This window comes from Corvus brachyrhynchos, unplaced genomic scaffold (genome assembly GCF_000691975.1).
Source record: "Corvus brachyrhynchos isolate BGI_N302 unplaced genomic scaffold, ASM69197v1 scaffold97, whole genome shotgun sequence".
Lineage (NCBI taxonomy): Eukaryota > Metazoa > Chordata > Aves > Passeriformes > Corvidae > Corvus > Corvus brachyrhynchos.
This window is the reverse complement of record NW_008239758.1, coordinates 2,251,228-2,273,316: the sequence shown is the minus strand read 5'-3', so window position 1 is coordinate 2,273,316 and position 22,089 is coordinate 2,251,228. Positions and strand designations below refer to the sequence as shown.

At 37.1% G+C, this 22,089-nt stretch overlaps 2 protein-coding genes across 8 annotated transcripts in view; one reads left to right on the top strand and one right to left on the bottom strand.

Annotated features, from left to right (window-relative positions):
- The first annotated feature begins 789 nt into the window (after window positions 1-789).
- MYEF2 (myelin expression factor 2) lies at window positions 790-20,062 on the top strand. 7 transcript variants are annotated; one of them, XM_017742597.1, is made up of 16 exons: window positions 790-1,019; window positions 2,229-2,281; window positions 3,558-3,565; window positions 3,677-3,770; window positions 4,636-4,827; window positions 5,470-5,623; window positions 6,027-6,076; window positions 6,155-6,218; window positions 6,366-6,467; window positions 6,659-6,709; window positions 6,811-6,852; window positions 7,132-7,230; window positions 9,479-9,550; window positions 10,784-10,986; window positions 11,097-11,148; window positions 12,908-20,062. In XM_017742597.1, the coding sequence occupies exons 1-16, from the start codon at window positions 980-982 to the stop codon at window positions 13,069-13,071; spliced, it is 1,440 nt and encodes a 479-aa protein (XP_017598086.1). In that variant the 5' UTR covers window positions 790-979; the 3' UTR covers window positions 13,072-20,062. The 7 variants fall into 7 exon arrangements, with proteins under 7 accessions (XP_017598086.1, XP_017598085.1, XP_008638250.1 ...); XM_017742596.1 differs by having other exon boundaries at window positions 6,811-6,855; XM_008640028.2 differs by having other exon boundaries at window positions 6,784-6,852.
- SLC24A5 (solute carrier family 24 member 5) overlaps window positions 13,481-22,089 on the bottom strand; it is a 9,426-nt gene continuing 817 nt past the window's right edge. The window contains exons 2-9 of the mRNA XM_008640030.2: window positions 21,728-21,907; window positions 20,337-20,420; window positions 20,144-20,247; window positions 19,726-19,826; window positions 18,678-18,961; window positions 17,537-17,743; window positions 14,662-14,763; window positions 13,481-14,118 (exon numbers count right to left, since the gene is read on the bottom strand). Of these exons, the coding sequence (XP_008638252.1) occupies window positions 13,796-14,118; window positions 14,662-14,763; window positions 17,537-17,743; window positions 18,678-18,961; window positions 19,726-19,826; window positions 20,144-20,247; window positions 20,337-20,420; window positions 21,728-21,794 (1,272 nt within the window). The 5' untranslated portion in view covers window positions 21,795-21,907 and the 3' untranslated portion in view covers window positions 13,481-13,795. The remainder of the gene's footprint in view (window positions 14,119-14,661; window positions 14,764-17,536; window positions 17,744-18,677; window positions 18,962-19,725; window positions 19,827-20,143; window positions 20,248-20,336; window positions 20,421-21,727; window positions 21,908-22,089) is intronic.

The following is a 22,089-nucleotide window of genomic DNA, read 5'->3' as shown; positions in this document are numbered from 1 at the left end:
GTTTGTTGTTCTTCGTTGAATTTTAATTTCTGTCTAAAAGCAGTCTGGCACAAATTGTGAATAAAAGTTGTTTATGGGGTAGATAAAACATAATTTGATATAAAACCTACTGGAATTGATTTGATATATTATTACTCCATTGAGTGAAGCATCCTGAGCTGTTTCAACTCTATAGCTTAGACTGTTTCTACTCTCACTTCTGTGGTGAATATCCTGTAACTTGGCCAAGTGTGGTGTGAAAATTACCAAAGCACCAAGGCATGGGTGCTATAGCTGATTTTTCACTCATTCTGTTTTGGCATTTGTAGTAGTTTCATAGTACCATCTTTCTGAGTCTTGACAGACAGGATGTGCTGGCACAGGTTGCCCAGAGTTGTGGATGCCCCATTCCTGGAAGTATTAAAAGCTGGATGGAGCCCTGAGTAAGCTGACCTAGTGAAAGGTGTCCCTCCCCATGGCAGGGGGCTTGGAATTAGATGATCTTTATGGTCTTTTCCAACCCAAACCATTCTAGGATTCTATGATTCTGTGAAATGAAATGTGAATTAGTAAGATGTACTTTCTTTACTTAATATTGTACCATTTTTTTGTTCGCAATAAAACAGTGTATTTTGGAATTGCACTGGTAGCATGAATTTATTTTTCCTAATTTGCAAAAGCAGCATTTGACATCCTGGGAGTTCCAGTAGCATAGGAGATAGTCAGTTATATAGGTAGGAAGTATGATAATCTAATGATCCAACACAAGACTAATAGTGTTTTTGTTTGGATTTTTATTTTTTAATGTAGGGATAATGATGAGACAGCAAAAGAAGGGAAAGCACCTGTGAAAGAGAAGTACGTTGCAAAACCGAAGGCAATCCCTTCTCTTGGAAACAAGAATAGATTCCACCCCTATGCAAAGGAGAAGAATGCAGGCTCTGGAGACAAGAAGGCTGTTAATCGCAATAGAGTTTTTATTAGCAACATCCCATATGACATGAAATGGCAAGCTATTAAAGACCTGATGAGAGAGAAAGGTAACTCACTCCTTATAATACACTTCGTACAGACACGGAGAGGGCTTAAATGCAACGGAAGTGTCCTTTGAGCCACACAGATTTGATTTGACTCTTTTTGTTTTGGCCTTTACTTGGTACATCTATCTCCCTTCCCCCTCTTTCATCCGAGACAATTGCATTGCAGGGTAGGCTGGGTAAATGAAGTGCTCACAATCTTCTGCCATTCTGGTGTGACAGTAGAGAGTATATGCATGACCTCATGAGTTCTTAAAGAGATTGTGTTTTGTCTAGTTGTAGTTCTTGTAGATTTTTTTTTCTCTAAGGGCTATTGTATTTAAGCAACACATTAAGTGTGTTAACCTGAATAATAAGGGATGTCTTTCAAAAGTTGTTTTGTATTTCTTTGGTGGAATCTGGCTGTGGCATTAACTTGGTCTGCATTGTCACTACTGCCATGACTGTTTGTCTGGAGCTTTGTATTAAAAGCTTGTTACTATTGTTGCAGCTCTGATAGAGAAATCTGACTACCCCAAAAATTTTATACTAAATTTGGGGTAAAATAATGATAATATATGGATTTTGTAAAAAGTTAGTTCTGTGTTTTCCTTGAAAAATTGATTCTTCAAAAGTAATGCAAAGCACACTTGGCTTTTAGGCTGTGAAAAATGCCAGACCCCCCTTCTGTAACTGCTGGTTTATCTGTTGTAAGGTGACGTGACTATTTGATTGGTTTATTTACTGAAACTTCCTACTTTAGAAAGTGAGTCGCTTGCTGTGAAATATTTGATGTGTAAATTTGGTTATTATTGAAGGCAAACTTTTGATTGAAGATATTCAGGTAGAAAGTCACCTTAAAACAGGTGTTGTGAGTAGGATGATAAATGTAACACTTTTCAGTGAACGTTGACGTTTCATTTGTTAGGTTAAGGGACTGTGTATATCTGAATTTGTTCACCAACTATATCATACTGGCCAAAATATGATCTGTAGTATGAATTAGGTTAAATATAGTTGTTTGTTTTTAGCTTTTGAGAATGTGGCTGCTGCATATTTCTGAAAACTAGCTAAATTATATAGCCATTGACAGGAGGTATGTTGGTCTGGTTTTGATTGTTGGTGAATAATAGGTGATTCTCTGTAGACTTGTGCACAGGGGCACAGTAAAGAAAGATACTGGTGTTTAAATGCATTGTCTCTTGGTATTTTCCCTTTGTATGTCTTATGTAGTTGGTGAGGTTACATACGTGGAGCTGTTTAAGGATGCTGAAGGAAAATCAAGGGTAAGTGCCGTGGGCAACAATCTGCTAGAGGTTTAAAAGTTCCTCAGCAGTTTTATTTTTGTATAATACCTGTACCAGTTATTGGAAAGTAAGTTTCATTTTTACACTGATTTTCATTAAGGTAGCCTTGAGGATTCTGTATTAGAAGTAGTCTGACACCTTCATGCAACTCACACTAGCTGGTTGTAAGGGGCAAAGTACTTCTGTAAATGTTAACAAATGGCATTTACTTAATTCTTCTTTTTAGCCAGCACCTTTGTCTTGGTACAAATCTGTTTCATATAAAGGACGTTCAATAAACCAATCATTTTATTTAAATTTTGTTAGCATAGTATTCTCTTCTTGGGGCCAATAAGTATAAAATGTTAGCTAAGAATATACTGGGTGAAGTGCCTGATTTCACAGCTTTGCAGGGTTGGTACTTTTAAACACTGGGTTAATGTATTTACTTTCTTAAAACTAAATGGATGGAGATGGTTGGTAGCCAACAGAGTGCCTGCAATGAGGCACTAATAGTGAAGATTGTTAAAGCTCCTCTGTCTTCTTAATAATAGTCAAAAGTTTGGCCAATAGCAGCTCCAAACCTGCAGTGAGAACGTGAGAAATGCAGGTTTGAGTCTCAACTGAGGTTGTATCAATTGTCGTAAATTACTTTCTTTAATACTTGTTAAAACTAAAGCATGCTGTCAGCTTTGCTATACTTAAAGAAATCCTCAACTCTTTGCTTTATTAGAAGGATTCTGGTGCAGTCAATAAGGTAATTTTCTTATAAGGTAATTTCTCAATTATGCTGTAGTACTGAAGAGGTATGCAGACTGCTTGTTCATTGTACTGGTGTACTTGATGTAGGTAGATGTGAATTTTGTAGTTAGTGGACAGCTTTTAATGACATGATGAGTGTCTTGATTGGTTTTTGGTTATGTTTTGGGGTCATATTCTTTCCACCCTTTCCCTCCCACCTCCTCTTCCCAATTGTCCTTACATGGATCTGTGTGGCATTTTTCCAATTCTGGTTTGACTCAAAGAGTGTAAGAGACAGTGTATTCTCTTGCATTTGAAAGGTATGTATGTTAAGAAAGTAGGAGAAATTCAGATTGGCTACCACTAAAGAGCATGTACTATGGATTTTGAAGCTGAAAATAACTTGTATAGTTACTTAACAGTGAGCTGGGATCTTTAACTGGAATCTTCATTGCTCTATCATATGTGCTGACTGACTTCTTGTTTTTTTTGCTTGTTTTCTCTTTACATATGATGACAAATCTCGTGGATATAGGGTTGTGGGTAAGTTTCTTTTTTTATGTGTGTAGAAGCACACTGCTATCCAAACATTCTATTAGTTTTGGCATTTTAAACTTTATTTTAATACTCTAAATGTTTTGGTCTCTTTCTAAGTGTGGTTGAATTCAAAGATGAAGAATTTGTTAAGAAGGCATTAGACACTATGAACAAATATGATCTTAGTGGAAGACCCCTGAATATTAAAGAGGTATGTTCATTGCTGCTGTTTGGAATTTGAAATAGTGAAGATACTAAAGCTGCTGAGATGACCATGCAGTGTTCTGAGAATCTTAGATGTGTAATTTCCAATTTAATTTTTTGTGAAGTTTTCATAATGTGCTGAACTGCCTGTTGGGTTGCAGAAGGTTGGATTTTATGCTAAGTAAACTGACAAAAAGCGTGTCCTAAAGTCAAAATAATCGAATGATGTTTTTTGTTAAAACAACTTCATATTCTTACCTTAGCATCATCAGGTCTTTTCCAAACTAAGTAAATTCTATGTTTACATTGCTTACCTGCTTCAAAATATGACACAGAACAGGCTAATTATTAAACCAGTACAAATGTGCAAAAATGGGGCTGGAAATAGAGAAGTTGTGCTGTCTGGGAAGTGAAATAATGTCAACATTCCTACTGTAGTGCTGTAGTATATGATGGTGTCTGATGCAGTTCTTGTCCTGTTACAATTTTAATAATGGTATTAATAAATAATACAAAACCACCACCTAATTAAATTAATTCAATTCTTGGAGGAAAGTGCTAGACTGACAGTCCTTTAGCTTGAAATCTTTTCTACTTGTCCATAGGCTAGGTACAGCATGTGAAGTGGCAGTGCACGCTTCCTCAACAAGTGCTTTGCCAATATGCCTCAACCCTCATCTGAAAGGACCCACCTCTAGAGGTGAGGCAATAAGGTCTCCATGCTAATTCAGTTCTTGATCCCTCTGACATGGACAAGCATATTTATTAGTTGATAATTTTGATGGGTTTGTGCAGAATTTCAAGTAGTACCATTTTGTTTGTTGCCAGTCCTGTTGTTGATTGTTAAGTGGCTTTATTTGTGCCCTTCTCAGGATCCTGAAGGGGAACATGCTCGGAGGGCACTCCAGCGGGGAGGAGGACAGTTCCCAGGAGGACATGGACCTGATGCAGCACCTGGAATGATGAATTTACCACCTTCTATTCTCAATAACCCCAACATTCCTCCTGAGGTTATCAGTAATTTGCAAGCAGGCAGGCTTGGATCCACAATTTTTGTTGCCAATGTAAGCTTAAAACTGTATGTTATAACTTCAATGTTTGATCTTTCTAAGACATCTTTTACCTGTGTAGTTCAGTTTTAATATAAAGAGGAGACTGGAAATTAGTTCACAATTAGTATATCCAATTGAAAATGTTGGACATGTGTTCAGATTTTGGACATGGAAAGATACATTAAACTCTTGAGACTGACATGCCCTTTTAATTACTGCACAGTCATTTGTTGATTCAAAAATATTTTATACATCTTTTCACTATCTATTTACAACTGCATTTCTTTTTTATTAAATATATTCTTTAGTTTATCTTGCTGGTTACTTTAGACTAGCATAATAAAGATCCAACAAATATAATGGTTTGAGTTCTTTATTAGCACAAAAAGCTACTGTATTTATATGAGGTCTCGTGGAAGTACAGCTGCCTTTCTCAATGCTAGTATGTTAATTAAAGTAAAATACATGTACATAGAATAAATAGTTGACTTTTTGGACTGTGATGCAGTGTGTGTATATTACAAAATCTCAACTATTTACAATTATCAAGCATCTCATCAATGAAAAGTTAACAGCAATGCAGAAAATCTCTTCCAAATGTAATGGCAGAACAGAGATGTGCACTGACATCTCTGATGTATTTCTGTGTTTAAGCTTGACTTCAAAGTTGGCTGGAAGAAACTGAAGGAGGTATTCAGCATTGCTGGAACTGTGAAGCGTGCAGACATCAAAGAAGATAAAGATGGCAAGAGTCGAGGAATGGGAACAGTTACCTTTGAACAAGCAATTGAAGCTGTTCAAGCAATATGTATCCTTGGTTTTGAAAAATAATTGATCAAATATTGATTAGTCTTTAATGGTTCTGACAGCGTAGTTTTGCAAATGGTGCTTATTTGCCTTGTAGCTACCATATAGGGACTAGAGTGTAATACTGTGCAGATTACATTTGTAATGACTGAATTTACTACTAAATTCTAAACGTTCCTGATGATGTTGAACAGAATTAAAATATCTGGGAGTGTGACAGTTGTGAAACTAATGTACCTAACAGCTTGTATTGCATCTTCTGGCCCTTGAATTGGGTTTCTAAAGATAAGATAGGGAAAGATAAAACTCACAGTAATTGTACAGAAATAAAATAAGTTATTAGATTGATTCTTCATAAGTAGTTAAATTGCCTTCGTAAGATTCCTTGACTTGCATTTCTTCAGCTATGTTCAATGGGCAATTCCTGTTTGATAGACCCATGCATGTAAAAATGGTAAGGTGCTTTCATTTCTTTATATGTCTCTGCAAAACCTTGACAGGATCATAGCATAATATCCTTGTTTTTTATCAGGATGACAAATCAGTTCCTCATGAAGACTTCCGTGTTGTGGACAGCAAAAGCGCACAATTACCTCGTGAGTGCACGCTCGATTTTCTACTCCTTGCACTTAATATATGGTGATCCGTGTTTTGGCACAATTTAGTAGTACTTTGCTTACTGTGGTCTCTATGATACAGAGGAGAGTCTCTCTTCTGATCATACTTCTTTTTTTGTTTTTGAGGTGGTCTTGGTGGCATTGGTATGGGACTTGGACCAGGTGGACAGCCCATCAGTGCAACACAGCTGAGCATGGGTGGCGGAATGGGGAGCATGGGTCCAGGAGGTGAATCCCTGTTCTTCATTTTTAAGTTGTACAGAGCTATAAGTTTAAAATTGTCATGTCTGTATTTGGAAGAATGACAGACTTTTGACAAAGCAAGCATTGTATAGTGTGCTTTTGAGATTTTAATTGTGTCTGAATTTTTAAAAATCCATTAGGATGTACTAAGTGTTGTTTATCTTTTTGATTTAAAGGTATGGGAATAGACGGCCCAGGATTTGGTGGAATGAGTAGAATGGGAGGCGGTACGTGCAATGAAGTTTTTTGCATTAAGTATTTCTTTAATACTGTATAGAAAACGCTTTTCCTTATTTTATAGGACTTCCTGGCTTTCGTGGAATGGAAGGAATGCCTAACATGGGAGGATTTGGAGTCAACCGAATGGGAGGTAGTTGAACACCGTTCCTGTACACTTACTAGTTTGCTAATATTTATTTATTAAAAGCTCTCCGTTTAGGGGTTGGTAATATAGATGAGTTCAAAGGAGGTAGTTGCGTGAGTGGAGGTCTAGGAACTGGGAGGAGCGTTGAGTGTGTAATAGGTGCCTGTGACTTGTGTGTTAGACTCACTTCTATTTAAACAAGCAGCTGTGAAACAAGTGTTGTAGGAGCATCAACTTAGAAGTAAATGACAGAATATTCCTGGGTTTTTGCTTTGTTCTCTACAGAAATGTTCCGTGGTGGAATGGGAGCAAACATGGAAAGAGAATTTGGTCGTGGTGACATGGCATTGAACCGTGGTTTTGGAGAGTCTTTTGGAAGGATGGGTATGGTAACTGTTAAATTTTCTGTGACATAGTATTGGAAGAGTTTTGGTAGAAGAAGAGGAGACCTGGTTTCATTTGGTCATCTTCTTCTGTCCCTTCTTCCCCAGTCATTACTGTAAGGATGTCATCTGAGTGTTCATTACAGCCACCACTTAAGGCAGAGGTTCAGGTGTGGAGGTAAAATAGAAACGGAATAACTATTTGAGGAAAGCATTTACCTTCATACTGTTTAATTTGTGGGGTATTAAATCTTTGGGATGTTGAATATATGTTTCTGATAATCCTGAACAAGCTGTCCATGTACAGCCTTTGTAACTTCCATGAGCCCGTTTCGCAAATGCATGCTGTAGTATTGTTTTTACTGCAAATCAGGTAGCATTGGACAGGAGTGCTGAATTTTGGTACCCTCAGTTTTCGTCCTGCCTTCTGAGCTCATACAGTTCAGAGTGGTATTTGTTGGCCTCTTCTGTGGCTGAGCCAGCATTATTTTGTTTATAGGTGATGTCTTGTTGACAGTGGGGTGCCCTCGAATGAGTTACTCTTCTATCTTCAGAGGCGTGGAAGTGCTCAATAGTAGAGCCTTCTTGCCCTTTGTTACTATGCCGTTACCTGGATGAATCAGAATCATTTCAGTTGGAAAAGATCACCAAATCCAGCCTTTAACCCAACACTGCCAAGTCCACCAATAAACCAGGTCACCAAGAGCCACATGTACACGTCTTAAATCCCTTCAGAGATGGTGACTCCACCACTTCATTGGTCAGCCTGTTTGTATGATTGACAACTCTTTCTGTGAAGCAGTTTTTCCTAATATCCAATCTAAACCTCCCTGGTTTAACTTGAGGCTATTTCGTCTTGTTCTATGGCTTGTTACTTGGCAGAAGGGACTGACCCCCAACGTCTCTGCAACCTCCTTTCAGGTAGTTACAGAGAGCAGAAAGGTGTCCTCCCTGAGTCTCCTTTTCTCCAGGTTGAACACCCCAGCTCCCTCAGCCATTCCTCATGAGGCTTGTACTCTAGAGCCTTGATCAGCTTTGTTGCCCTTTTCTGGACACACTCCAGCACCTCGATGTCTTTCTTGTTGTAAGGGGCCCAAAACTGAACACGAAATGCACTATAGGAAATGGCTTTTCTTCCTCCTCCCTGTTTCTTATACTTCTCCGTTCCCTTAATTCACCTCCTTGCAAGAGAAGAAGAACTAAGAGCATAAGGGTCATCTGGGCTAAAAGTTGATTGGTTTCTTTTTTTAAAAATTTTATTAGTTGAGGCAAGTCATAGCAAAGAGTAACTGTTCTGTGCTTCTCTTCAATACTGATAATTGTATGGAAGAGGTAAGAACGTAGTAAGCTTGTCCTTTGAACTAGTCTTAATGCCTTGGAATGAATGTCTTAGAAATCAAGCGTATGCTTTCACTCTGGATACTTGCATAAACATCTGTTTCCTGAATGAAAATGCAAGGCCACTTCAGTGATAAATGTTTCTGCAAGCAGTAGGCTTTTGAGTGTTCTGGTTACATGTTGGTTTTGAAATGTATGAACATGGCCACTGTGAGACTGTTGTGGGTGTCTTTCATTCAGTAGATCCAGCAAGCTTCAATTTACAATCTGTCAGTGATCTTATCATTTGAATAGTGTCCTGAGAACTAAGCTTAGAGATTCCCTGCTTAACCTTAAATAATGGAAGGAAATTGTAGGGACTTTTAATAGCTACTGTGTTTGATCAGGGAAGGCCCTAATGTACTCCTGTTACAATATTTAGGTTAATGGTATCTTAAAAAGAAATACTGTGAAGGCATTTGGTTTTAGTAACCTTGAAATCAAGGAAGGTGTCTTTGATTGGGCTATAGTAGCAGAGTGAAATTGAGGATGTTTGATTTACAGCAGAATTGTTGACTTTTTATACTATGTAGTTCATATAAGACAAAGTCTTGAGTTTTGAGGTTGTTCTTCCCGACGTGGGAAATGGCTCATTTAGTTTTACCATGTTTGTGCTACTGGCAGACTGTCAGAGGGGAGAAAAGCTAGAAAGAAATCAGAGTAGCTTAAATCCCATAGTAGAAAAGGAGGAACTGATTTTACTTACTAGATGTTCCTATTTAGTTTGTATAATAAAGGCACACATTAAAGTGCCCTATATAAAAGTATTTCCAGGTAATGTTGAGATCAGTGCACTTCATTAGTGTGTGCTTTGTTTTTTTCATTAACTGGTGGTTTCAGTGTATGTCACTTCATTATTTTTCTCTGTTTAGGTGGTGCAATGATTGGTGTTTTTGCAGGAGGAATGGGAGCACCTAGCATGGGCCCAGTAAGATCTGGAATGAGTAGGTTAACTTGTTTCAATAGAACATAAATGCATAGGCAATGTAACAACATGGTGTACGCCTACTTGTATCAGAGGGACTTGCTGTAGTGTAGTGTCTTGCCGTTGATGGAAGTAGAACTCTGTTGCATGTGACAAGTCTAACAGTTTTCAAAGCTGTTTTGTCGAGGGAAAAGTTCAGAGGAAAACTAGCTAATACTGTCTTTCCCTTCATCTTAGATTTGGAATGGTTTCAACTTCTAGTTTGGAGGGAGAAGTGATTAAAGTAAACTTGTGTTTCAGAAAAAAGACAGGCAGAGATATTTGAGTAAACTTCATGAACCTGAACCTCAGTAATCTGTCATCATTGAAGTAAAAATCAGCTTTGAATTTCAGATTATCACCCAGTTTAATTTTGTGCAAAGCTCTAATACTGAATTTGTGTTGCAGCAATTGTCTGAGTTCTCAGGCTAGGGCAGATGAGAAGCTAAAATCTTGCTAGTGCCAATCTTAAAAGCCATAAGGCTTGAAGAGAGGGTCCTTCATGAATGATCTTGATAGTTTTACTGTACAATAATTTTTAATTATGAATCCAGAAATATTATAGTATTTGAATGTTATTGCTCTTAGTTATTTATACGAAATAAATTAATGTATTTTATTCCATGTATGTACTTTTTATCTGGGCTTAAACCATGACACATAGGAAAGTTCATGCTCTTTACAGTACTTGCAGTAACTTCTGTTCTCTGCAAAAAAATGCCTTCTCTGGAAGATTTTGTAATTAAGTGTGGGTATTGACTGCATTAAGTAAAGCTGAATGTAAATGCAGGAAGCCAAATAAACAATAGTGTATCTAGTGAAATTGCCTGTATCTTAGTATTGCCACAGGTATTTATTTGATCTTTTTGGTACAGGGTATCATATTTTTATTAATTAAACAAGACAGCCTTTAAATCTGAAGTCTTGTGTTCAACATTTTGCTACATTAGATGGTATGACTAATAGCTTGATGCAGTTTGGTTTTACTTTTATTTTAGAACTGACACTCTGTTTCTTGTAATACTTTGTCTTAAAATACTAGCCGTGCTACTCGATAAATCACTGTGCATGTATAAAAGTTATTGTTTATATTACAGCAGTTTTAATAAAGTTACTCTTCTCCTGACACAAGAACTTTATTTTATACCAAATACTTGTGTGTTTATTACTAAAAGGAGATTTTATTTTATCCTTCATTTCTTTCTCTGTGTAGGTGGTGGAATGGGTGGTATGAACAATATGGCTGGAGGAATGGGAATGGATCGGATGGGTTCTGGTTTTGATCGAATGGGACCAGCCATGGGTGGAGGCCTGGACAGGAACATGGACATCGATCGAGGATTTGTGCCTGGCCCGATGGGAAGTGGCATGAGGGAGAGATTAGGCTCTAAAGGCAACCAGATATTTGTGAGAAATGTAAGCAATTAAATATATAGAAACCACAAGCTTATTTTGTGTGTATGTTTGATTATATGCTCTTTTTCTCATTGTAGTATTTTGTTACCCATAATTCTTTTTTATTCTAGCTTCCTTTTGACTTGACCTGGCAGAAGCTGAAGGAGAAATTCAGTCAATGTGGTATGTATATGAACCTTACCCCTGCTCATCTCCATGGACTTCATGTGTTACGTGGTGTTTATTAGATAACAACACGAAGACTGACTCTGAAGAAGAGTCTGGCTAGCTTAATCTTTCTTATTTCACCCAGCTTTCTTGAGTTATATAAATAATTTTTAGGCATGACAGAACACAAGACCAAGGTACAGTATGGGCTGTGTTGGCTCTAAGTGCTCCCTTGCTATAAACTTTAACCTATTCCATTAATAAAATTGCTCTTTGAAATTTTTCTTTTTTTGACATATTCCCTGGCCAGTAAGAGTATAATAATGTAGTGTTTCTTTTCAGATAAATACGTGCAGGAGCCTGGGTCTGTCCAGGTCATGCATTACTTCCAGAAATGGTGCTGCATTGAATCAGAGTTAGTAATTTTGCCAGTGTAGCACTCAGGTTATTTTATGCAGGTAGATGATCCTGATTAGCATATTTGCAGGCTGTAATGTTCCCCTTTATCTTAAGAAATAACGGTTTGCTACAAATATTCAATAATTGTTTTTATCTAATTCAGAAAAGTTGGTCTTTTCACAGAAATAAGTAAAAAATAAAGCTTGGGTGTAGAAATACGTGACATGTTTTGAAAATGCATTTTCAGAACAGAGAGCTTTAACTGAATTACAGGATGACTTCTTATTTTGGATAGACAGAAAAGATAAATAATTTAAAACATACTACTGATACATAAGGTAGTCATCATACAGCTGTTTACAGATTTGATATAAATTAGAACTCACAGTTCAACTATGAAAAATTGTAAGGTGTTGATTTTTTTTTGTAGATGGAGGATATAGCACAACTGGTTCTTTCTTTTTTTAAGTCTCAGCCTCCTGGGCAACTTTCAGATAGTTTAGAATTTTTTTCTCATTATCTCTTTGTCAGCTAACAGACATAGTAATTACATTAAATTGCTTTTAAGAATTATAAGCAACAGATTGTGTTCATGTCAGTATCGTAAGGAAATACAAAGACTCCGTCTCCCAGGGTTCGATTTCTTTCAGTGAAAGGCCAGTCTTACATGATATTTTAAAATAAAAGGCTTTGTATTTTAGGGAAAAGTTTTTTGTTCCTAGTGACATTCTGGGGCTCAGGAGGGGTGTGCTACAACATACCATAAGCAAAAACTCATTAGCTTCAGGGAACCGAACATTCTCAGAGGTAGCAAGACATCTTTATAGAAGTATTTCCTTGTGAGTTGAGTGTCCAGCCCCAAGGCAAATCAGCAGGGATTGATGTTTTTCTGCCACTCCCAGCCTGGTAACTGTTGTTTTAAAGGTTTTAATTTTGCTCTGCAGCTTCTTAACAGAATTGTTTGATTGTGACACTTGCTTGGTATGTTTTTGTGATGAATATGGTGGACTGGATTAAGCTACAGTTCAGTTAATCCCTGTCAATATTCCCACTTCTGTCAGTGTCTGTAAATGAAACACGAACCTTTCCCTGAGTCTTATAGGGCACTTTGTTTCAAACTTGAGGTCAAATACAGGCATACTTCATCTTATGCTGATGGCAAGGAAAGATTCGAGATAGCTGATCTGGATTTGGATTCTTTACTGCTGTTTGTGTCACCTTGCCTGAATGAGTGAATGTACCATCAGTCTGAAAGTGCCAATTTCATACGTTCCCCTAGATTATACTTAAAAATGTTTTTTTATCACTTCTGAGTTCTTTAAGTTGTTAGTACACTGAGGACTTGAAATAACTGCTGTTTAACTTATTTATTCAGGTCATGTAATGTTTGCAGAAATAAAAATGGAGAATGGAAAATCAAAGGGCTGTGGAACAGTCAGATTTGACTCACCAGAATCTGCTGAAAAGGCCTGTAGGATAATGAACGGCATAAAAATCAGTGGCAGAGAAATTGATGTCCGCTTGGATCGCAATGCATAATTTAAAACTGTGTGTTCAGGAACATTCCTATGTCTGTTTAGCTTCTCTATCTTAGTAAGTCATTTTTAGTAACATTGTATGCTTACAAAAGCTGTAAAAAGGAACTTTTAAATCCCACCAGCCTTTAACAGTATAGTGTTTAATATACTGTGATACTTGTTAACTGAATCTTACTATGTTTGGTTTTTAAAGACAATTTGCCTGATTTTTGTTGTTTTTTTAGAGGCACTGAGCACCTGCAGGTCCCTATAGACTGTGGATGCTTTGGATGCTCAGTGCCTTTGGAAAATTAGGCCAAGTGTCTCTAGTCATTCAGTTTAAATGAATGGTTATACTGTTTTTAATAAAATAAGCCATTTTCTCTGTTAATCTCCAGATTGCATAGTGGGATTTATTTAGTGTTTTCTGATTTTTATTTTTCCCCTCCAGTGTGTATCAACCGTGTAATGTAAAAAGTAGATGTCTTTTTCAGAATTTCGGTTTTATATGTGTGTTGTAGTCATACTGTAATTCTTGACTCTAAAAGAAAGGGCTCCAATTAGGCTGTGATGTTTTTGTTCTACTTAATATTACTTTAATGACATGACTTAGTTCTGTATATAAGATTTAGAGCCCAATGGGAGTTTGGAGTTGTTTTTTTTTTAAATTTTATTTTGACTAAATGAAGAAACTGATCTTTTTCTCCTGCTTTTATTTTTTTCATCAGCATAATCACTGATTAAAGCTAGTTACCACAGACCCTTGTAGGATTGTTTCCTATGATGCCAAGTTCATATAAAATTGATAATACAGTAAATACTAAGTACAGGACAAGACAAATTGTTCCCAATCTTTTATCTATTTTCCAGCCATTCAGGTGAACTGCCAGAAAAATAAAAACAACAGAACAGATAAGAGAAATGGCTGTGTATGTCAGACCATTGCTGTTCACTTCTATGGGTCCTGATGTATTTATGAAGGCAGATTTTATAAACCAGGGTATTCCCAAACAGAGCATATCAAATACATTGGATCCTACAATGTTAGACATAGCCATATCTCCATTTCCTGTAAAAGAAGAAATACAAATAAGTTGGCTTAATTGTATCACATGAAATTGCCAAACTGTTTTGGAGGAACAGACTGCCAGCCCTCAGTTTCTCACAGAGCACCCCTTTCAGATTTTGCATCAAAAGAACCACAGTCATGATTCAACAGAACATGGTTTTGGGTACCAACCATAAAAAGTCTCCCTAAATCACCAGCATCTGCACAGTTGCACTTAAAATTAAGCTAGACAGGCTACTATAAAGTCCAGTTATGTTTAAAATACCGAGACCTACAGTTGTGTTCTGCAGTAAAACTGTAATACTTGATCAACAACAAATAAACCAACGTAGAATACTTCTCTGAGATACTCTGAGAAGTTTTTAAATGTCTGAGCCACAGCTTTTTCAGGTAAGCTATTTATTTATTTTTAGTAAACTTAAGCTCTAGAATCTGGAGCCCAAATTTTGAGGTTACTCCTTGAATTTATCAAAATAGAATTTTCTTTTCCTAGTACCTTTTAAACACATCCATTGGCATGAACCTAAGTACTAAAATCTTTACCTTTTCGAGCCACCAGCACACTTGCAACTGTATCTGGTACACTTGTTCCTGCTGCGAGTAATGTGAGACCCATTACTGACTCTGGGATTCCCAGTGTTTCACCTGCAGTTGAGAAAAAACAGTAGAAAATGCAAGTGTGGCTTTAGTTAGGTTTTATCCAGAGAAAGTGCTTTGGACTTTGTTTGCTGGAGAAAGAATCAGTAATCATACAGTAATTTCGAATGGAATGTGTCAGCTAACTTGACTACATGTGAGGTGACTGAACCACAAAGCAGTTAAAACAAAGAGTAACAACAAAGAAATATCCTTTGTTCTTCAAGTCTCCAGTGGTCACGACAATAGCAATTATGATTTTTTTCTTACAGATAAATAGAAGTTTAAATATGTAACAAATTACTACTCTTCCCCCCCCCAACTTCTAGAAAATCCTGTAGTCTTTCTTAAGGTTGTGGGCATCTCCTTGTTAGTGTTCTAAAGTCTCATGAAGCAATAACTTAAAATTACCCTCTTCAATCCCCTCAGGGGCAGGGGAAAAAGCACATTAATTTTCTTGGGCAGGACAGTCACTAAGATATTATGAGAATACTGTCTCAATTACATGCCTTTACCATTTCACTCCAACTAGAAAGTGACTTGGAAGAAATCAATGTGCAGAAATTTTTATATGACTTGTAAGTACAAGTAACCCCTTAGAAGTGTGAGTTCCTTTAGGTAAATACTCATTTAAATTAAAAAAAGTTTTAAACTGTTATTAGAAGGGCAGCTTATTTTTCCCTACTCTCTATTTTTCTTAGCCCCAAATGTCCTGTAACCATAATAATTTCTAACTTAAAAGACAGGGATTCTTCAAAACCGTTTTAGCAGTTGTACCATTCAGAAGCATCAGTATACTGAAGTATTTGATACCTCTAGTCAAGGTATGAATTAATTTTTCTTAAACTTTTTTGTTCACTAAAAAGTATCTTAGATTTCAGCAATAAAAAATATTGACTTCTTATTTGAAATATTTTGACGCATTTAATAAGAGCAATTTTATTTAAATAAGAGGCAGTACTCTAAGCTAGGTCAGCAGTGCTTGTCTATTACTTACCAGCTTAGTCTAGAGCAGCCCAGTAAATTTATGTTTGAAACTGTTTGTTGGTTTCAGAGGGACTAACATGATCCTGTTGCAGAATTTGTACTCCCTTTATCCTTCCATCACTCCTAATAGATTTGTAGGATGAGGGACCAACAAATCAGCTTTTATAAACCATTCAGGCTGGAAAATAATGGTTCAAACCAAGGTGAAATATGAATGAACCAGCCTTATGTACCCAACATTAGTTTCTAGCCCTCTGAAGGTTATAAGACAGAATATAAACTCAGGAGAATCTAATTTTTCTTTTTATTAGATAGATTTATCTTCTATTTAATGTGTAGGGGTTTATTTTTTTTCTGGCAACTGACCATAAAGACAGAATAGTCTTATTTTTCTAGGCTTTAGTTAATTTTGTGTATCAGTAGCAATGTGTTGCTATAAGTAGTCAAATTTTTTTGCCAGCAACAGAAAGGTGTACTGAGTTAGGTTTTGTTCTTGACCATCCCAGTGTAGTCCCCAGCTATGATACCTTTGTGACATTCTGGTAGGCTGATTATGCAATGATAGAACCTTTGAGTCAACCTTCATGAGAGCCTGGACTTGAATATAATTGTGTAACTTGTAGTGTTTTAACATGTTAATAGAATATAATTTACCTAGGAGTAGTGGGCCAAAGACCCCAGCACTACCTGTGATGACTCTTGAAAGTGAACTAATACACTCTCTGAATCTCCACCATACCTTCTTTCATGTGAATTAATGCTTTGTCTTGTAGAACAGCAATAATGTTGACTTGAATCCTGTTTCAAAGGCTTCTAGCATCCAGACAGTGAACCCTTGCTCTTTAGGTACAAGTGGAAAATTATTTGACCAAGGGGTTAACATGGTGGGTTATAATATCCAGCGATCTACTAGTAATTTCTCAAAGGTTCACCAAATGTGTAGGTCTGTTTCTGCACTGAACAAGGAGTTATTCATGTCTGAACTAGTAGAATGCTTGAGTAGGATTAGTAAGCTATAATGTGAAAATGGCAAGTTTTGAAAAATTTCTGTAGAGTTTTAGTTTTGTTTTCTGCTTGTTCTTAAAATGGAAAACTGGATGTCTTTCAAGCTGACTGGAGGAACAATGAAGTGAGGAGCACTTTAATACCTCGAAGTACTTTTAGGAGAAGGCTTTTACATACAAGTTATTACCCCTTCTCTCACTTACATGCAGTCCTTTGACTGCTTCACTTTATGATGCAGATTTGTAAGAGGTCTACATATACATACCCCAAAAATGTTTAATAAACACATTTGAGACGTTTTTTGGCAGTTAATTTAATGCCAAATCTCTTACTATAACGTTCCTGAAAAACACAGGTGTAGAAATAACATATCCTTTCCAAAAACCTTGACCTCTAATTCCAGTCTTAGTGGATTTCATGTTTGTCAGCCTTCAGCATGACAAGTTTATTGCTGTGTGTTTAATTGTTTTGCTTAATGAAGCAGTTTAATGAAACTCTCTGTTTTTAAAAATAGATTGGGTTTTTTGTAGCTACATAAAGTTCTCATTCATGTGATGGTAAGCAGTGTGAAGCAGCTAAATTCTACAGTGTTCCATTATTGGATAGAAGAGGGTGGCAAACTAAGCAGTCAAACATAAATTTCTGTTGTTTTTCTTTGTTATCTTTTTTTACAGCACAGTCTGAGTTGCTAAACTGACTGTTGCTTATGGAAAGGGAAACCTCACAGGGAAACCTCACAACTTTTTCAGTGATTCTTGACTGGTATAGCAACAACACTTTAGGTACCTACCTGCTATTGTTACCATCCATACAAGAACATAAGTTATTGCAGAAATCCATGCTGCTGAAATTAAAAATGTCACCATGAACCAGTTCCTCCAAAACTGTCTTCTGCAATCTGGTATAGTTAAATAGAGTAGTGTAATAATAGGAAGGGATAACACCCACAAAATTCTCTTCATATCTGCTTCAGGCATGGTGAAGACATTTGGATGATCTGTTGAAGAAAAAGTAACTTTTAAATTGTAGTATTAAGTTTGAATCCATAACATACAGTATATTACTGTCCTCTACTTGTGAGAATACTGAAAAAAGGTGAAAAATACTACTTCCTCAAGTTTCAGCTGTAGTATTACCCTGTATCTACATCTCTCTGGACAAAATTCTGAAATCAAGTTACTTCTGGGGAGACTCTGCTTGTACACAAGAAAACCGTTTTTTTGCAATGAGAATAATCACCAGTAGAATAATCTTCCCAGGAAGTGGTGGATTCCCCAATGCTGGACACTTCTAAGATTCAGCTGAACAGGTGCTGGCCCATTTGGGACCATGCTTTTGCCAGGGAAGGTTGGACCAGATGATCCTTGAGATTCCCTTCCAACCTAGTATTCTATGAGTAAAATGTTCACCAGTAAGAGAGCTTATGTGGATGAAAATGAATTTCTTTATAAAGGTTTACCCATAACATTTACCAAGAGTAAGTACCAACTGCTGTTTTTTGCCTAAGAAGAAACATGACCTGTGGCCACATCACAGCTATCCCTTTACTTCTGATAGCATGCATATTTTGGGCTATGAACCTTCCACTGTCGTAAGAAAACTGTGTATATTAGTACAGTACTGGTGTGGCTTTCAGGTGATAATACATTTTACAAGCAGTGTTGCTGAGAAGTTTCAAATATACATAGCAAAGACTGAAGTTCTAATACAACACAAATTCTTGCATTCCTCTAGCAGCTAACTTCATATGAAAACCACCACTCTGATTTTGCTGAAGGTTATATTCCAGGTTAGAAAAATGATCTACTTAAATACTAGGCTGGAGTTCTTTTGTGAGCAAAATCCTAATGCTATCTCAGAGTCTGCTCTTGATCAGATTTGATGCAGACAGGCATGTGGAGTGCTAGAGACAGCTGTAATAATACTTATACCTTCAGAGATTTCATCGAGCCCGTGTAAGCTTGTTGAAAGTTGAGAGTAGTCCAGCTCATCTTGAAAAATTCCGCTGTCTGTTCTTGACTGTTGACGAATTAGAGGTCCACTCTCTTCCCTCCAGCCAACCAGTGGCTGCTGCTCCGCATTCTCTTCCACAGCTTTTGTAAAACACGTACAGCAGGGACTGAACTTTTTCATGAGGTATTGGTTGATTTTAATGTCAAAACATAGCACCAGAACATAACACCCATATATTAGTAATAGGGATGCACTTTCATACCTAGAATGAAAAATAAGTTTTATATAACATGTAGTATAAAAGAACCCAATGGTTGGCATAAGGAGAGAGAGAGAAAATTTGCATGAGTAGCAAAAGGAGAACACACAAAAGCATCTATTTGCAATTGTATGGCTAATGTCATGGAAGTTTGTGAGTGTCCCCATGTCTTTCAGCAGTTTGATTAACTCCCCTCCCCTGCAGAATCTTGTCTGTGTATTGTATAGCTGCATGTTTTTCAGGGGATCTTACTGATTGAACGTTTTCCTGATGTTTGCAAAATTGAGTCTTCATGTCCTGCTTAAATTATAAACTTTAAGAGACTTAATGCTGGACCTGACTGTCTTGTTGAGATAACAGGAGTTTCAGTGTTGATGGAAGAGTTAAAACATCAGAAACTCATGATCTCCTTCTGGCAGACAAGTGTTTTTCTGAGCAATGCTGCTATGAAAGGAAAGGCTCAAAAGGAGTAAATGCTGAACACTTAACTGCTATGCCAGAACAGTTGTGATAGAAATTGTGAAGTCTGTACAGACAAACCTATGCAGATCAAGCTTCATAAATATGCAGAGTTTGAATGTTTAGGTAATAATCTTTACAAGCATTGTAACTTTTTAAGTTTTTTAAAGCCAACAGGATGTTTATTTCTGTTAGTGAATGGCAGTTCAGGCTACTCGAAGTTTGGGGCTTGGGGATTTTTGTTTGGTTTGAAAAGCAGTCTCACAAATCTCCAGTCAACATGAATTCAACACTACTTGTGCTCTTACCAGTAAATTCTGTTGTCAGATATCATCGCAAGGACCGCTGCTGCACTGATGGTGTAGGCCAGACAGTCTCTGAACAGCGGCCAACAGGATAGCCTCGAAACCTGCAGATCAGTCATGTACTTTTCTTAAACCTCTCTGTAATACTTTCACTAAGTGCTGTAAATGCTGCATCAATATGTTGTTTCTATATTATGTAAAAATTAAAGATTCTTAGGAATGACTTAAGTATGATATTTAACAAGTTAGTGTTTTTAAAAACTTTCATAGCAAGTTATCTTAAAACTGATTACATGCTGGTTTTGCTACTAAATAATAAACTTGGCAGTTGTCATAGTAAGTCTCTCTTGGCTTTTGTTGGCAAACGAGAAAGGATAACTGTTTGGGTCTTGGGAGCAGAACTACCAAAGTTGATACATACCACACTGGAAAACAGCCCACAAGCTGCAGAAATACCAAGAAGATTATATATTGCTGATCCAAGGATGGTGCTGACACCGATATCTCCCTTTGTCACAAAAGCTCCTGTAAGGAAAATTACTCTCTGGTATGGTTCTGTTTGGCATACAAAGAAAAGAATTCTAAATTACAAGGAGTCAAAACACATCTCTTACCTAGAAAAGCAGTGACAAGCTCTGGAGCAGAGCTTCCAGCAGCCATAAAAGTTGCTCCAGCAACATCCTGTGAGAGGCCAAGGCCTGAGGATAGAGCAAAAAGAATTGCTTAAAAAAACTGATACTCCAGTAGTCTGTACCCTTTACTTGCATTAGTACATTATCTTAGATACTACTATGGTTTAATAGAATAAACTTTATTTTCATACAGTCAATGCATTTATTTGAGATTCATAAAATAATGAAATTAGCCTTATCTATTGGGCTAGTTTATTTCTAACTTCATTACAGAAATTAGTTTAAATCTCTTGTAAAATCAGCCTTTGTATGCAGGATTTAACTATGTTTCATATGGGTAATAATTGTGGGGAAATTCCATGGACTGTAGTGTGATATTGTTACATGATCCACATCAAGTCTACTGATCTTCCAGGGAAATCTATACTACAGTGTCTTCACATACCAGAAACACTAGTTAAATTCAAATCAGTGCTGTGATCTTAAAAATCAAATTTTCATTTTGTATGGACAGTATAAGAGCCTGTGTCTTGCTTCAGAGAAATGAGATTTTTGTTCTGGCAAGTTGACTCTTCCTGAAATGTGACTCATTCTGTGGCTCAAGTCCTGCACACAAAGAACAGGGACGTATGACTGACCATGGCAAAAGTCTGACAAATGCTTATTTATCATCAATAAACAGAACACCAGCTCTTATGGCAGTGTTTAGTCTTACATTTTCTGTAAGTGTTCTGATTTGGAGAGTGTTTTCCAGTTCAGGGATGAGTTTCCCTAGGGAATTTTGTTAATTCTTGGCATTGAAAAGCTAAACTCCCTGCCAAGACCCATCTCTTTACTTCAGTGGTCTGCTGAAGCCAGGGGAATTGTTGCAGGTTGGTTGGGTTTCTTAGAACCATAGAATTCCTGTCCCTCCTGTGTCATACCTTTAATAAGTTAGCAGTAGCTCATCCTGATACTTGTTCACTACTTTCAAAGAAAAACAAACTCTAGGAAGAGTTTTGGTTTCTTGTTTTGGTTCCACACACCACCATCCCTCCTTTTATATTTCTTTAGCAGTTACCTCGACATAATACCATGCAACCCAAACTTAAATTGTCAGTTTAGTTAATATTGAGGATTCTTAAGGATTTTCCTCCAGGCAGAAAAAAGCAAATATTAAATAAATACCTGTGCAGTGTAATCAGAGTAGGTTTTTTTCAATAAAATATTGATAGTGTGTATCAAATTAAATATTGTATGGACACATCCGTGCATGGAAAATGAAACTTGTTCAGTTTTCTTTCAGAACACTTTTAACTTTGAAGCTTTTTAAAAGAGAATGTTTTATGCCAAACTGCTCAGTTTTACAGGAAAAAGATCAGGATGTCACTTACATTCACTGATGATCTCTAGGGAAGGTAGGAAGTAATCATCGCACACAATGGACACGGCCAGAAACATGTACAGTATAATTATGAAGTAGATAACGATTCCTCCATCCTTCCTCTCCTGCGGCGTGAAAAATCCTTCAGGAAACTCCGATAAAGACGAGAGGACGCAACGCGTCCCATTTTCTGAAAATTAAGTGCAAAAGTGTTACACATCCTGACACCTTTCCCTTCCTCAGGCCGCGGGACGTCCGCGGACTCGAGCTCCGGTGGATTTCCCTCTCTAGCGCAGCGAGGAGCGCTGCAGCGATGCCACCAGAGCCACGCACACCTGCGGCGGGGCCGGGCCGGCCCCGGGGCCGGGCCGG